The sequence below is a fragment of the Excalfactoria chinensis genome, chromosome 4 (assembly GCF_039878825.1).
Source record: "Excalfactoria chinensis isolate bCotChi1 chromosome 4, bCotChi1.hap2, whole genome shotgun sequence".
Classification (NCBI taxonomy): Eukaryota; Metazoa; Chordata; class Aves; order Galliformes; family Phasianidae; genus Excalfactoria; species Excalfactoria chinensis.
Genome location: NC_092828.1, coordinates 12,233,182 through 12,250,794, shown reverse-complemented (window position 1 = coordinate 12,250,794; position 17,613 = coordinate 12,233,182). Strand labels below are relative to the sequence as shown.

At 41.3% G+C, this 17,613-nt stretch overlaps 1 protein-coding gene across 1 annotated transcript in view; it reads left to right on the top strand.

The window, feature by feature from the left end:
• The first annotated feature begins 6,566 nt into the window (after positions 1 to 6,566).
• SLC2A9 (solute carrier family 2 member 9) overlaps positions 6,567 to 17,613 on the top strand; it is an 83,554-nt gene continuing 72,507 nt past the window's right edge. Inside the window, exons 1-2 of the mRNA XM_072335099.1 lie at positions 6,567 to 6,771; positions 10,477 to 10,575. Of these exons, the coding sequence (XP_072191200.1) occupies positions 6,688 to 6,771; positions 10,477 to 10,575 (183 nt within the window). The 5' untranslated portion in view covers positions 6,567 to 6,687. The remainder of the gene's footprint in view (positions 6,772 to 10,476; positions 10,576 to 17,613) is intronic.

Genomic DNA, 17,613 nt, shown 5'->3' with positions numbered 1-17,613 from the left:
ACGCCAGGCTGACCTCACTGGAAATAACTTGGCAAAGATTTAACTAGCTTTCATTTGCATGGAAGGTAATGCTGGAAATAACCCTAATGTAACAATAGCATTAAACCCACTGTTCATGAGATTTTTTTCCTAAATGATGCTGTAAGAGATTTGCATGTATAAATAAGAGAAAACTGTTAAAACAGTGCTAATGACCAACAGGGCAAAGGGAAATTATTAACCACATTTTCCTTGAAAGAACTAGGAAATACTCTGCTGTAGCTGATCCAAGTCAGTAATATGTAATAATTAGTTCAAAATCTTTCAAAATACTTCATATGTTAATATATTTATTGTTGATTTTGTTGCTGTTGCAGTTGTTGTTTCAGCTAAACTGTATTCTACTCTTTGCCACATCAGGGTGTTTTTGAAGAACTGAAATCTGAGCAAAGTTTGGTTTCCTAATTTGAGATTGAATTTGTGGGTAGGCTCACGTGCATGGAAACCAATCACGTTTTTAAGTGTGAACAAGTTTTCACATATAACTACAAATATGATATATCCTCTAGTTATTTATTGTGGCAATTCTATTTCAAAGATCATAACATTGAAAAAGTTCTTATTGAATGTGAAATTAAAATTTTACAGACTTCTCCCTGAATATTCAGTTGCTGAGCAGTTTACTGAAGCTTGTGTGTAAAGATGTCTCTTTTCTTTTGTTTATAATTTCAATTTAAAGGAAAAAATGAAATTCTATTTCTTGTGTAGTATCTAACAAAGTAATTCTTGTTTATTTGTCCTGTTTCTTGGTTCTATCATCTGTTTAAATTGCCCTTGAGTTGGTTTCTTTGTATTCTTACTCAAATAGACATAGGACAAATTCATAAACATGGACCTAAAACTTGAGAGAACTTGGATGAAGTAAGTAGTTTTGTTTAGTCTGACAGCATCAGTTCTAGCACAGTGGGCTGCTCTTCTATCATAATAAAACTCATGTTTTGTCAACTGACACGTCTTTCCAAAGCTTATAAAGCCACATGTAACTGCTTTTGTAGCATAGCACTGCCAGCTTTATGACCTCCTCTTACCTATTTTACTGTCCTTATGTGAATCACGGGACATGCTGAGCAACGCAACCTTGCCACAAATGAGGGGTGCTATTAAGAAGTAGCACATCTGAACTGCACATGGTTAAACTGCTACAGCTTAACCACTTTGGATTAGCTTAAAAGTTATGAAGATTTTGGTTAAAAATTAGACAGCAGAAACTGTAAATTAAATGTGTATAAACCAGGAAGGTATCTTCTGTCACTCATATCTAAGATACAAGAGTCAGTTGAAGCTCATATGCTCCATCATTCTTATTCCAGATACTGATGAGAGGAATCTCCTGTTTCCTCATAATCATCATAACATCTCTGTTGCAAAAGGTTAAATGACCAGATATTTTTTCCTCTTAAAATTAAGACATTGGATGCCAAGTTTAATGATACTTCTAGATAAAATTTGCTAAGAAATATTTCAGAGACCTTCTTTCCTGTCTCCAAAAAAGTGATGTTTTCACAACAGTATCTTGCAGCTGGAGAAGGACACCCATGTTTTTCTGAAGCAAACTGAATGGCAACATCTTTTGAGAAAATGTTTTTGTTCCTTTTATTGAGATTTATTTTTCGGGGTCAAAAGAGATCTATGAAAGCAGCCAGAATAATGATGACCTGAAATAGAAACCAGGTACTACATGTTCAATAACAAACTGAACAGTGCTACTTCTAGTCCCATCCAGAGTTCAGAATTTCAGCCAACTGGTGCCTCTCTGCCTAGTGCACTGTGGATAGTTTAGCATCTGCAAGCATACAGATAATGCAATTAAACTATCTATCAATGTCCTTGAGGAAATGCTGATGAGACTAATGCAATGTGCATAGGATTTTCAGAGTAAGCAATACACATGCTAACATGGAAAAGCTAAAATGGAGCACACCTTCTCATACCTAAGAGTGCTCTTATCTACACTTATCTACACGATCTATCTTTGGGATATGCGGATCTGACAGCAAAGAGCAAACTGTTACTGCCTTGTTCTCACACATGTTTTGTTTAGCACTTAAACTAACACTGATACAAAGTTCCTATCTGTGGCACAAAGCCAGAACAACAATAAAGTAAAATCCTTTTACAAGCTACTGTATTTTTTGTTACTGTACAGTATGTTTTGTCTCCAACCTTTCAAAACCTTGTAAAGAGATGACTCCCAGCCAGTACTATGCACTCCTACATACATCAGTACTGGCCCAACACATCACTATTAAAAGCTATTTAGAGCACATGGAATGCTGTGGGTGTTCCTGAACCAGGATAAACGTAAATAAGCAAGAATACACAATGCAGGTCCTAGCCTCAGGCATTTGCATTGCAAATGTCTATTGGTTCAAATGTGGAAGTAAAGTCTTTAAACATTATGTGGTAGCTGAAACAAAGACCTCTTGTGTAGTATTGCAGCCATACAAGGCAGTTCATTTTCTACTGGTTAGAGAAGATTTATTACATGAATTCCAGCCTAAGTATTTTACTACTTTTTTTTTTTTTTTTTTTTTTTTTTTTTTTTCCTAATTACGGTTAATTATTTATTCATTCTGAGAAGATATAAAAAGGCTAAAGCTGGCACTATGTTTTGTTCAATAATTTAAGTGTCCTTATTTCAGAGAGGAGGACTGCTGTAACAACCTTCTGAACGGGCTGAATGCTGGAGAGCACTGAGAGTGAAGAGTACTTTGGATAAGAGGTAAGTAATGCCTAGACATTGAAGTGGATAGCTTGGAGCAACTTCTCCTATTTGGCAACAGGTTTGATGTGGGCACAGAGGGATAGCTCTATCTGCATTCAAACCGATTTCTTGGAGTGACTAAATAAACTGTTTCCCCCTGTTAGACAAGTACTTAGCATTTGAATTAGCAGTCATTTACTCCACAATCTGTCCTCTTCTCCTGGATAATAGATTTCTACAGATCACAATTTTAAATATTCCACTAATCTATATATTAAAAAGCTCAGATTAATTCGAAATGGAAATTAATTTTTCATTTTCTCAGTGAGAATCATGACATGTCTGGAATACTGGAACAGAGATACAGAAATAACCGCTTTGTAAACACTTAAGGACTGACACAGATATTGGGGATAAAAGAGATATACGAGCTTTGTAACACTGTATCAATTAATTACTTAAGAGAACAAGTATTTCTGGAAGCTGGCGCGCCTACAATATCTGTTCTGCAGATTAACTCTTGCTAAATGGTTCAGTACCATAGGAATGCTCTGTGCCACATTGAAGTCATGCCACGCCTGACTCCAGATGACACTTTAATGTTGAGACTGTTTGACCTTTTATGCAAACAGTACGAGGAGCACAGCCTCAGTTGCACAAGAATAGATCTTAACAGCACGATGTGAGGAGAAAATAAACCCTTGTCATGAATGAAATTTCAGAAACATATTTTACTCAGATAGTTGTCAGTTATGAGAATCTAATACATAAATTGTTCCTGATTTGGATGTCAAAACTGGGGGGAGCAGAGACCTATTATTCCATACTATACAACAAAAAAATAAGACAATGTTTCTGGATCTTTATCTTAACTAATTTTCCTGCACTTGCCAGGGATAGAATGCACTTTCCCCCCCATCTGTTAAAGTATTTCAGTGGATGTCAACCAACTGCAGCAGTCCAGACTCCAGATATTCATTTTCCCAAGCAGAATGTCACTCCTATAGGCATTGTGAGATGCTGCATTCAGAAGATCTTGTTTTACTTGCTCTAACACCACATCTCTTCCCTGCACACAAGTCAGTAAGACTGCAGAAGGAACACTGGTAAACCCACAAAGCATTTCAGTGATCTGTACTCCCTCTCCAGTCTAGATTTCTTGATTTCTGTATCACACTGGATACTGTAAAAAGCTGTGAAACTGGAGGTACCCAGAATACAGGATAGACAGTTTGATCTGAACACCTCTGCAGATGGGGCACAGTTGGCTATTGCTGGCTTCCCAACAATCCAGAAATATTATAAAGGTGTTTTAAAGACTGCTAAAAGAACAAGAGGTTAAGACAATTCAGCCATATAAAAATGTGGCGATGAAAGGCAGACATGAGTTAACTATCTTTGCTAGTGGTGTAGCTGTGAGGTTGAAATTTCTCTTTAGTTGTTTACCTGACAGCTTGTGACTGAGCCCATGCTGTTCCTGTTTCAGTGTTATGCCCCATATACTCTCCATCCAGTAAGCTCTTAATTTCCAGTTAGATGATGCTCTGTTGGCACTCCGACAGAAGTGTAACATTTAACACATCATCAACTTAATTATCTGCCTTAAATGTGAAAAAAAAAAAAAAAATGAATAGCATGTGGGTGCTGCAGAGAGGAATACTGATGGATTACTTCTGGTATTCTTGTTGAACGTGGCACGGCGCAGGTGAAATATCCAGTGGTAAGATTAAGTCTATCTTTTATGAAGTGAAAAGCTTTTGCCTTAAAAGCTCTCATTAAAGAGTAATTTAGCAGCAACTGACTAAAGCTCTACACAGCAGAAGGGAAAATGTTGTCTGTAGTCTTTCAGTATTGACTGCACTGGGAGGTGAAGAAGGAAGACAGCAATTTTTCTGGCTTCAGTGATTATATAATGCAGTCACTTTCCTAGTTCCTCTTACCTTAAAACACAGCCTGATTTCTTGGAACCATTCAGAAATAATGGCCCCAGCACTCCCTATGGTATTTCTTCTGTCACATAGGATCACTTCTTAGAAAGCCTCCTATATACACGAGAATCTGAACATAACTTCTGCTCCAACCTGCTCTTTCCCTAAGTTGACTGTTAGTCTCTGTGTGTCATAGCTCACTGTCTTTTAAACTCCTAACGGACACCTTGCATTCAAGACAGGATCTATCATTACAATCTATGTATACCTTAATATTCAACATCTCAAAGATATTGAAATGTGATATCCTTGAGATGTTGATGCAGAAGAAACCATTATCCATATTCAGGACAAACTGAACAGATTGATGAACTGCCCAAGACCATGACATGAAGCACAGATAATCCACCCTGCCTGAAACTACAGAAACCAGATTACTTAATAAGTGATTATTAAAATGCCTTTTAACACAGTTGAAGTACATATGGTGATGATTAGAGAGGAATTTTCTTGACAGGGCGCTGAATAAATAGGCTCACCCTTTGCAGAAGCACTCACACAGTGGCACAGCTAATGTCAGGAGGTGAGAGAAGCCTCAGAATCATTCTGACCCAACATTTGGGTAAATTCAAACGTAGCCCTCCAGGTGGATGACTTCAGCACAGTTGACATGTATTTTTGGCTGCTTTTAACTGCATTTTTGATGCTGCTGTGCCTTCCTGGTGCACTTGCTGGATCCTGCTATAAGTTTCCCTCTTTTCCTCCTCAGCTATCAATTTATAAAGTAACAGGATGGAGAACAAGCAACAAAGCAATGGGGAGATTAAACAAAATAAGGAGATGAAGAAAAAAATGGTAAGTGAACATCTCAACTCTTCTATCAGTGTATTTGCCATTATGTCAGCATGTGAGAAGTAATGTTTGTGTTACCCACATGCAGCCATATTATTATCATTTGAGTGTCAACTGCAGTGAGCTTCTCCCACTGTGTTACGTTAAATGAAATGAAATAAAACACAGGTACCAATTCATCTCAAATGCACTCCATGCACTTTAGAGGCTCAATTCTCCCAATTTGCCCCTTGTGACCATTCAAAAAGTTTAGAAGTGTTGTTTGGGTTATCTGTCTGTGCAGATGTTTCTCAATGTGAACAATATCTGTATGTGTTAATAAGGACCACCTGGCTTCCTGTTCAAGTGCTGCTTTGCTCAGTGTGTGGCAAGGGCATGGGTTGGACAAAGACTCGGGCTGGATACTGGGAGCAATGTCTTGTCAAAGAAGAGTGGTGATGCACTGAACAGGCTGCCCAGGGAGGTGGAGGGGTCACTGTTCCTGGAGGTGTTCGAGTATTGTGTAGTGTGGCATTGAGGGACATGGTTAGTGGGCATGGTGGGATGGGCTGATGGTTGGACTGGATGATCTCAGTGGTCTTTTTCAGATGTAATGATTTTATGGCATCTCCAAGTTTCTACATTTCTGTCTACCTTCAAACCTGCTGTGCTTTATGGCATTTACTTCTGTGTCTTTGAAAACTGCAAAGTAGTTGTAGGGTACATGGCAAGTTAGCAGTAGAAAGAGCACAGATTTATACCACTACAGATTGCAGACATCTGAGAATAGTTCCCAGACGTGCTTAGTACTAGTCTGAGGCACATGCACTGACAACTGGAAAGTGAAGCTGAACTCTCTCTTTTGATGCACGTTTGCAAATAGGCACCCTGAGGAACGAAGAGCTGGAAGCTCTGACCTCCCTCTGGCAGTGCACCTGACCACAGCTCCCTCCGCAGCGCGGAAACCTTTCTCCTCCCCGGGGCTCAAGGCTATTTGGTTAAGTTATTCAGCAGAGCCCTCTGGACCACCCCATCCCTCCCTCCGCACAGGCCAATCCCTGAGGCCGCGGAGCGGGGCTCGGGCACTGCCGTGCTGCCCCTCGCTCCCCCCCGCCTCCCGCAGCCGCGCCCCGCGAGCTGCCCGGCGGAGATGAGCGGTCGCTGCGCACGTGCGGAGGCGGCGGCATGGAGCCTGCGGCGGCGCCCGAGGCAGACACGCTGGTGGCGCGGGAGGCGGGCGGCCGCAGCGCGGAGAGAAGCGCAAGTAGCGTAAGGAACTCGAGGGGAGCGGGGACGGCGGCGGAGGGGTGTGGACACCGGCGGGGTTCGGCCTCGGGGGAAAAAGGGGAGGATTTGTGACCTTTCGCAGCTCGGTAGGGAGGGAGGAGAAGCGGGTAGGGGCACGGCGGCCGTGGGAGCGGTGTAAGTCACCGAGTGAGGACGGGCTCAGGTTGCAGCGCGGAGCCCTCCCCGCCCGGTGCCGGCTGGGCTGAGCTAAAAATACCGTGGCCGCCAGAGCCGGGAAAGGCGGCGGAGACGGGGCAGAGCCGACCACGAGGTGGAAGAGACCCCGCTAGGAGCGCAGCTCCTGCGAACAGGGCGTGGAGTGCGGGGCTGCGCTGCGGTCAGTGGGGGAGGGCAGAGCCCGGGGGTCGCGGGTGGGCACGCACCTGTCTGCCGGGAGCCGTCCCAGCAGCGGTGTGAGGGGTCGGGTGTGAGGATATCAGGTGCCTATGGCGAGTTAGAAGCCTTAGCAGAGTCCGTTGAAAGATCCTAAAACTTCCTTCTGTGGCTGTGCGCTGTTTACTGCTAACAACTGTGTTTGATTTTAACCTGAAAAAGGGGCTGTCACCCACTAACCAAAAAGCAAAATCCCGAGCAGCGCTTGGAAAACCGAAATGCAAACCAGTGTATGTTTAAAACAAAAGCAACTGAAGGTTCATAGTACACGATTATTGCACTGCGCACTGAGCGAAGAAGTTGAGTTGGTAAAAACGTTTCCAAAGGCTATCAGAGCTCTGGGATCTGTGATAAGAGCAAAAGAAACATGGACTCTTACTTGTAAGAAGCTCTCCGGTTCCTGGGGGTCTTTGTTGTGGTCCAGTATGGAACTTCCTTACTGCACCTTTATGCAGGGTGACAGCCTACACTAACATCAGCACTCTGGTGGTGGTAAAGGAAAGGAGCACCTCTGGGGGAGGTGTGACCACTTCTTGTTTTCCAGCCACTATCCAGCAGATTGCTGGAGCCTCAGCTCGCTTTGTTCATTTATTCACTTATTTATTTAAAATATTGTCACAGAAAAAATTTCTTTTCCCCTTCTTGTTTCATTTTGCTTTTATCTGGCATTGCTGAAACTTGAGCAAATATTTGAAGTAGTGCATGAGGGGAGACAGGTCATGGAGAAACTGAAGCTCATGTTCCAAGATCTGTAAAGCTTTGCGTGAGGCTCCGTGTGTCTTCTGCAGCAGGCTGTATATGAGTAAACTTAATGGTACTGAAGTGGGCTCTAAACTTTGCTGTCTGCAGCACTTGAAAATAAAGTGGATGCTGGGTTTTCTAACTTGACGGTATTCTCATGGTTTGTACTGCCTTATTTGCTACTTAATCCTGTGTGCATGTAATTTGCACTGAATGTTTCGGGTGTTCACTGAAGTTTTTAATAAGCATAGACTACGTGGTCTAAATCATCTATCATCTTGTTTGTAGGATTTTTCCAAGGTGTTTAATGTTGTTGGAGCAGATCTTTTAGCAGTAATACCACATGAGAACTTGCACTTACCATTTATGAACCCTTTGGGAACGCTCCTGTATGTTCTCCTCAGTGTTCTAAATTCACAGAGTCATAGAATCATTTGAGTTGGAAAAGACCCCAAAAGGCCATCTAGTCCAATCCCCCTGCAATAAACTGGTATACCTACAGCTCCATAAGCTTGCTCAGAGTTCCATCCTGCCTGACCTCGAGTGTCTGCAGGGATGAGGCACCCACCACTTCTCTGAAGAACCTGTTCCTGTGTTTTGCTATCCTTGTAAAAATATATATTTCTTATATCCAGTCTGAATCACTCTTTTGGTTTAAAAGCATTTCTCCTTGTCATGTCACAACAGACGCTGTTGAAGAGTCTGTTCCTTTCTTTCTCATAGCCCCCCCTTTTAGATATTGAAAGGCCACTCAGGTCTCTCTGGAGCCTTCTGTCCTCCTAGGTCCCATTGCTAGAGCATGTCTAGGTCTCTTTGAATGGCATCCCTTCCCTTGGGCATGTCTCCTGCACCATACAGCTTTCTGTCATCTGCAAACTTGCTGAGGGTGCACACAACCCTGCTGCTGATGTCATTGATGAAGATAATAAAGAGCATTGGTCCCAGTACTGACCCCTGAGGGACACCACTCATCCCTCATTCAGAGTAGTAGTGACTCCTAGAAGTGAGGGAATGGCTGTTCAACTCAGAGGAATAATGGGCAAGGTGTTGTCAACACCCAAATAAAGCCTTATGTTGAAATTTCTGCTGTGTATTACTGAAGTAATGGTGCAAAGCTGTGTGTGTGTGGCAGGTTCATTTTAAGAAGCTGGCTAATAATAATAAATTGTACGAGGCTTATTTAATGAACTCCATGGGATATATTTCTTACACAAGATTTTCTTCTCCTGCTGTACAATTCCTCCTGACCCAACTGAAAATAGAGCAGTTAATGAGCTGTGTAATCTCTTCAAAGGCTACCACACCATGTGGAAGAAGTTAACTACGCTGGGTTGTTGTTGGACAGCCCTTCAGACCTGCAGCTGCAGAGCACAGCAGACCCTATGAGTGCTGAGCTGTGCACTGCAGCCCCTGCCCTATCAGTGGATATTTCATCATTTCTCTGTGAATCCAAGTGACAGCAACCATGTGGTAGCAAAGTGAACCCCAGCATGTGTTAATAGCCACACTGCAGCCACTTTCCCTACTGTACTTGTTCTGCAGGAGCTTGCTCCAGTTCATCACCTCTGCTGTCATGTCAGCCAGCTGCCACCTGCTCAAACGTAGCTGGTGCTTCAAGATCTTCATCTCCCAGTAGTCACTGTGCCTGAAATTTGAGATTCTTAGTAGAGTTTTTAAAAATAAAGAAGATGCTTTAAAATGTCATCCACTTTAATGAAATGTCAGAAGTCAAGAAAGGTGAGCTGTCTTCCACGATGTACAAAACAATAGCCAAGCAGCCACCAAAACACTGATTTCTCTTAGGAAATCTATTGAGAATTAAATTAGGGATGGCACTGATCATGTGTGCAGCACTCCAAAATCCAGGAGCAGAACTGAGTGGCAAAAAGTAATGCTGGATGAGATGGAAAGGACCCTGAAATATGGAAGCTTCAAATCAAGTGACTGATACTCCAGTACCTGAGTAATGCTGCTTCTTGTATGGATGAAGAAACTGGTAGTAGAAGTTGGGGCTATCAGCTAAATGTAGGAGGAGGGGTAGGGAATGGAAGGACGAAAGTTGTAGAGGGTAAATTACTGGTACAATGCCCTAACCCTAGGTTAGGGTTAGGGGGTGGGTAGGGAGGGGGTACTCTGTCTTCTTATGCTGTCCCCTAAGTCAGGTCTACTCCAGATTGTGTTGCATCAAGTATATGCTTCTGTGTACTTTGTGGTGTTATTGTACATTGACAAATTGCTTTTGCTGAGATATCCTTCCGTAAGATTTTTCTTTTTTTTGGTGCTGGGGACTGACAGGTTGATTGAAGCAAGAATTTTTGAGGTTGAAAGAAGTTTAAATGTTCACTTATGCCTTGGTAAATGTTAACTGAGGTGCTGTCACTTCAGATTTACTGTTTCTTGGCCTGCAGAAATGGGAAGTGCTGCAGGCCATTACTCTGCATGAAGGAAATCTGCCTGCAGGAGCTGTGCAAGATAGTACAAGCAGTGTTTATAACTGCAGCTTTTCTATTTAGAGTATACTAACAATGGCTACATTTTTTCCTTGTTTTTCAGAATTGGTCTGGAAGTCTAATTGTAGCATCTTTAACTGGTGCTTTTGGGTCGTCTTTTCTTTACGGTTACAATCTCTCTGTGGTGAACGCACCTGCAGTGGTAAGTTACTGAGACAACTGGAATTATGTACCAGTAGAGGGCAGCATCGTCTATCTAGAGTGCTATCTCCAGCACCCTGCTCTTGTCATCCTGCTGATACGGTGGAAGAGGTTAAATCCTCTGTGTTAACCTCTCTGTGTTTGAACAGCTATTTCTGATGTCTGTGAGGTTTTCAGCTAAGTTCAGGATTGTTCAGGAAAACAAATGCTGCTGTGAAGATGAGGGGTTGTCCTGGGTTTCTTTTACAAGAAACTTCCTAAAGCACAGAACGATGCTAAATCTTCTTGCACAGTTTTGTGTGGCAAAGCACTTTTAATGGCCTGTCTTTCTGACTAGTGAATATTTGGTAGCTGTAGGTGCATATTCAGCAACTTTCTTCATTTCTGGAGACTGACACATTTCATTCCCACAGTTCTGATACTATAAATGTATCTTGCTGCCTCTTATATAATGGGCCTCCTCTTATGCATTTTGTGGTGAGGATTTCTTTTGTTCTGATTTTGAAACCGCTGTGTTGACAACTTGTTGCAATGTATGGAGTGTGTCTGATGAGAAGAGCATTGTAAAATCAGTGTATAGTATTTGAGGGATTTCATTAAAATATCAGCTAGCACATGGAAATCTGAATGCTTTGTTTTCACACCGGTGGTCTACAGAGGCACTTAATTCAATCAAGCAGCACATTAAGCAATTCAATACAGTTGCAAGAAAGACTTTTTTTAAAATAGGTAACTGGTCATTTTTTCAGTGAGTTGTTGATACTCCGTTCTCAAAAAGTTCCTTTCCAAAGTTCAGTTCCTTCTTTAATGGAAACCTGTTATTAGAATGTGTGGCTAAGCTTCACCTGAGCAGCTCAATCGTATGGAAGATGGATATGACACTCATGCAAATAATGGAAGGGGAAATTTTGAAATTTACAGTTTGCATTCATTTTGTATTTGGTAAAGCGACGATGTGGAGGATTATAAATTGACTCACCCTGTAGGAAGCTTTTGTTGTTCCCTTGACAGCTTCTGGGAATTTTCATGAAGCTCCTGGTAACGTTTGTACCAATAACACTAGTTTAGACAGATTGGATGTTTATTCTAGTATGGCATGTCTGTCCATCACCTCACCCTGCAATCTCCAGGAGATAAGTATGGCTTAGACAGAATCAGCAGGGAGCTGAAATTCTCTGAACAATGGTATTGATTGTAGTGGTGATAGGCATCTTTCCTGCACTGAGTCAGTGCTGTCAGAGGAGCAGCGCGAATTGTCTGACTTCTAGACTTTTAAGTGCTGTATGAAAAATGGACCATCTGGTAATCAAAATGCTCCTGCCACATTCTGTAGGGGTAAAAGACAAAAAGGATGATCAGAAATGCTGTTTGCCAGTGCTCAGATTGCTAGATTTGAGCCATGTTATTGATTATAGTGGTGATCAGACAGGAATGAGGATGGGGAGACTGGAGTTGCAACTATACCAATGCTAAATTCCAAGTATAATGGATAGTAGTACTTCCAGGATTACCTGTTTTTGCTCAAAAACATTATTTGTGGCTATTGGACAGAAAGCTGACACCATTATTTGTGGAGCTAGTCGTGCTGTTGACAGGTGTGGGCGATGTCTGTCCTTTTCCAGGGTGTTGTTGCAGTATTTGAGAACTTAGTATCTTCCTTATTTGTGTTAAGCTATACAGTAGCTAGGGCTCAGGAATAGTCCTGTTTACACACACACACACACAAAGAGTACATAGTTGTGTGGTTCAAGAGCAGTATACTACCAAGTGTAGCTGTGTTATCCATTTGTCTGGGACAGGCCACCTTCTTGTTCCTATCCTGCACTGGCCAGGCTGAACAGAAGAGTCTGGGATCTCATCAGAGCTGTGGTGAGGAGGAACGAGCTGTAACAACGCTGTGATTCCTGCAGCACAAGAATTCGAACCTTTGTTCCATATGTCTTCACCTGTGTTGCTGTGTGTCACCAAATGAGGTGAAGCTGGGAATGATGTGAGGTTTGAGGGGAGTAGCATTTACCTGTAAATAAAGAGTGCTCTTACAAGATGTTACAGTAGGAGTGCATTAACTCCTAAAAGTTGTAAGTTGAGTTTAATTTATAAACTTGCTAAGACAAGTAACATGATTTGGTCATGTGCGGCTTACAGCCAAAATTGTAGTGGGCATCTCTGTGTAGGATGCTGAGTATCCTTTGCTTCTATTTACTTCAGTCCAATTCCTGTTGACCAACTTTAGAGAAAGCACTATATAATGCTTTCAGAAGTATTTAGAAAGTGCTTGATAATGACTGTTGACTAAAGTATGAGATGTTTCCAGGAGAGAGGATTTGAACACATCATCAGGAACAATGAATTGTATAGGGGAAGTTCATTTAAGGGTGAATGTGCAAACCCTTGTGTATGTCTTCTTTCCGTGCTGAAAGTTGCGCCACCTCATTAAACCAAAGGGAAATGCCCCTGCAGTTCTCAGCTGGGAACTTTACCACAAGCCATTTCATAAAGTTCTGCATTTGATCTGACTTCCTTTTTGCTGCAAGAGGAAAACAAACTGCACCAAATCTGCTCTGTGCAGAGTTGTCTGCACTCATAGCTCAGTCCCCCACCTTCCTGTGGGAAGAAGCTGGGGGTCAGAAAAAGGGTCTGCACCAGAGGACATTGGGCACTGGAAAAGAGTATGCATGATGGATTTGTTGAATCAGATTTGTTTTTTGCTTTTGGTTTTCATTTTCATGTGCAATACTTCAAAACCTGTATGTGTTTAATACTTTCCCATTTAGTGTCAGTGGAAATCTAGGCAAAAGAAATGTGATGACATGTTTGCCTCTTATTCTTAAATGTTGTGATTCATACTTTATTTTCTTGAATATTTACACTTATCTAAAGTCTCATTACGAATAAGAAAGCAGTGCTGAGAAAATTAGTAATGACAAGGGGAAAAAATTTACATACTATTTTTAGTTATTTGTATTAGCAAGAAATGCTAATAGTGTTCTAAAATGCTTTCTCTTAGTATTCATTGCTATCAAAGATGAATCTCAAATAAATTAGAAATCAAAATCTAAATATAACCTGATATGATATTAGATATAGGATTTATTACTTGATTTAGTAGTGGATTTATTTAGATATTCATTATGAAATTGAGTTCACTGCAAAGTTAACCAGGTTCTGTTGGACATATTTTCATCTAATAATTTGCTTCTGTTCATATGGGAGCACATGAAATAGAATGGGAGTAACAAGATGTCATTGTCTTCCTTTTAAAAGTCAAGGCACAATAATCTAGCCAGAAATTTAATAGAAAGAAGACAGTATCTGATATGTTCTACCTCCACCTCCCTAACACACTTGGCATGTGCAGAGATTGTGTTTCAAACTATACAAAGCCTTCAGGTACATAAGGCTCATGCATATAAGGTTGGAAGTTCCTAACCTAAACAGGGAGAGTTTGGTGGGAGGCATATACTGCTGAGTGCTACCTCAAGATACTTTAGTGGCTGTGTCATGCCTGATGAAATGTGAGAGGAGCCTGACAAGACTTTGAGATAATGTTGAGTTTGTGAGGGATCATATCACACAGGTGTGCAAAACTGTTCTGCAGGAGTGATCATGGGGTACCTCATGCTTTCTGGAATACCATAACCCCCAATAGCATCAGATCTTTTCTTGGTTTCTAAGTGAGAGAGGCATAAAAGTGAAGACGTTTGATGAAAAAGAAATCTAATACACAATGTGTTTGCAGTTGATACAGAGATTACATAAAAATGTCATACTGGCAATGTGAAGCCTTTATATTTTAGAAAGATGAGAAAATCAAGCATAACTGAACATTACAGTAAGGGTAGTTGTTAAAGCCATATTGTGGAAAATTACAATTGTGCTCATATGGGGAAAACAGAAAAATAATATAAACTCTGGCATGCTAATGGCTAAAACTGTGAGCAGGTCATGGGGTCTGAGTATTTTCAGAAAGGAGAAAAGGCTTTCAAAGACCTGAGGATGTAAGGCTGATAGATCAAGCTAAAAAATGATGTTCCAGAAATACAAGGACAGAGCAAGAAAACTGAACTAATGTTTTGGAATAGAAAAGTCCCTGAAGGTCCCATGCCAGAACCGTTTTTATAGAGGATGTATTGGATATATTTTAAAATCCGTAGAGATGTGGAATAAAATTAGTCATGATTTTCTATCCAGCTGACAAAATGCCTTTCATAAGACTGAAAAAAATACCCAAAAATACCGGCTAAATATCACTTCTTATAAATAACATCAATAACAGAGAGATTGAATGAATTAATGTGACTTGAAGGAAAAAGTAATTTTGTGGGAGAGACATAGACAGGTTAAGAATTAGATATTTGCACTTGACAAACTAGCAGAAACTATAATACAAAAGTGAGGATTTGGGAAAGAGCAGGCATGGCTTTTGTGAAGGGCAAAGATCCTCTAGTAGTCTGGAGTTCTCCACAGGCTCAAGAGGCACTTGGACTTTCAAAAAATATTCTGAAGAACCCTTATGGAAGCCTTTTAGGAGGAATTAAGCTGTCATGGGATATAAATGTAGGCTTTGGGATAGATGTGTTGTTAAAAGACAAAAAGACAGGAGACCATTCTATGAGAAGCCAGGTCTCTGTTTTTTGTTTCTTTAAGAGAACTCAATTGTCTGGAAGATAGATTTATTTCTGTATCTTAGGTGTCTGATTTCATGTTAGATACTTCTTTCATTACTGAAAATAAATTGCTTGTTTAGCTGCCTGAACTTCATTCAAAAAACATTCTATGTAAATGTGAAGGGAAGAAGCTATAATTTATTTATAGAAGCAATTTGTGATTCTTAACTTTAAAAGTGTCAAAAAGAGCCAGCTCTTTTGTTGCTACTGTTTTTTTTTTTTTTTTTTTTTTTTGTTGTTGTTGTTTGTTTTCTCCTCCCCCTCCCTTGTAGTATCAAACCAACATCTAAAAGTTCTTATCTTCCTCCTCTAGTAATTATCTATCTTGGCTGTGAATTTCTGGGGAGAAAAGTGTTATCTTTTGTTGCTTGGCTTAGTATGTCCTTTATTTTGCATGGCTGACTGGTTCTGTGTTATCATACATAAGTCATAAAAGTGGAGCAGGTTCCCTTCTTCCATCAGTCCATGAATACCAGTTCATATTGAAAAGACCCAACCAATGATCAGAGTCAGGTCTGGTGCCACTAAAAGAAAGTGAAAGGTCTTAGTAATTGGAGACTCTGCTGAGAGGCTCTGAGATGCCTATCTGCCTCCTGGCTAACCTCTAGAGAGGTTTGCTGCTTTCTGGGGGCTTGCATTCAGGACATCAAGAAAAAAATATCTAGCATGATAAAGCCAGACAAGCACTATCCTCTCCTGGTCTTTCAAATTCAGTTGTGTGAGGCTGCAACCAGGAAATTAAAAAATATTACAGAATCACAGAGTTTGGAAGGGACCTCAAGAGATCATTGATTCCAACCCCCCTGCTAAAGCAGCTACCCTACAGTAGGTCACAGCAGTACACGTCCATCCAGGTTTTGAATTCTTCCATAGAAGGAGACTCCATAATATCTCTGCACAATGTATTCCAGTTCTTTGTCTCCTTCACCATAAATAAGTTCTGATGTCAGTACAGATCTTTCTATGTTCAAATTTTAGGCCATTGTTTCTTGTCCTATCACTAAACACCACTAAGAAGACCCTGGCTTCATCCATTTGCCTCCCACCTCCCTTTAGATATTTAAAAACATTTATCAGATCTCCTCTCAGACTTCTTTTCCCCAGGGTGAACAGACTCAGGTTACTCAGCTTTTCCAGAAAGTCTTTATGTCCCTTGGGAAGATGTTGGAGGGATTAGGAGTGCAGGTAGTGTTCTCAGTTCTTCCAGTTGGAGACTGGGATCAGGGCAGAAGGAGGAGAACAGATCAGTTGAATGACTGGCTGCATGGGTGGTGTCACACCAAAGGCTGTGGGTTCTGAAAGACCATCTGAAGTGACTCTATACCAACACATGCAGTGTGGGAAATAAGCGGGATGAGCTGGAAACCATGGTGCACTTGAAAAACTTATGATCTTATTGCTATCACGGTGATCCTATGTAAACTTAATGAGGTTCAACAAAACAAAATGTGAGGTTTTGCACTTGGTTCAAGGTAATCCGAGATATGTTTTCAGTCTGTGAAAAAACAAACAAACAAACAAAAAACTTCTTGAGAGTAGCCCTGCTGAGAAGAACTTGGGGGTCCTGGGATGAGAAATTTAACATGAGCCAGCAGTGTGCACTTGTAGCCTGGAAGGCCAACAATATCTTGGACTGCATCAGAAAAGATGTGGCCAGTAGGGGTGGTGATTGTCCCCCTCTACTCCACCCTTGTGTGGTCCCATCTGGAGTACTGTGTCCAGGTATGGGGCCCCCAAAACAGGAAAGATGTGGAGCTTTTGGAGAAGATCCAGAAGAGGGCCGCACAGATGATTAGAGGGCTAGAGCATCTCCCCTGTGAAGACAGGCTGAAGAAGCAGGGCTTGTTCAGTCTGGAAAAGTGAAGGTTGCAGGGATGCCTCATTATGACCTTCCAGTATTGAAAAGGAGATTATAAATAGGAGGGAAATCTACTTTTTATATGGGTACATAGTGATAGGACAACAACAGGGAATTGTTTTAAAGTAAAGGAAGGAAGAGTAAGAGGGAAGTTTTTCACTGAGAAAGCAGTGAGGTGCTAGAGTTTGTTGCCTAGAGAGTTTGTGGGTGTGCCTTCCCTGGAGGTGTTCAAGGCCAGGTTGGATGGGCCCTGGGTAACTTGATTTAGAACTCAGTACAGCAGATGAAAACTCTGCCTGTGGCAGGGGGGTTGGAACTTGATGACCCTTGAGGTCCCTTCCAACACAAGCCATTCTATTGTTCTATGACCAGTTGTTTTCACAGAATCATAGAATCACAGAACTGAAGGGTTTGGAAAGGATCTCAAAAGATGGAGTTCAGCTCCCCTACCAAAGCAGGTAACCCCCTTGCTGAAGCTGTTTTAATTCAATTTATTTTTTCCCTAAAATTATGC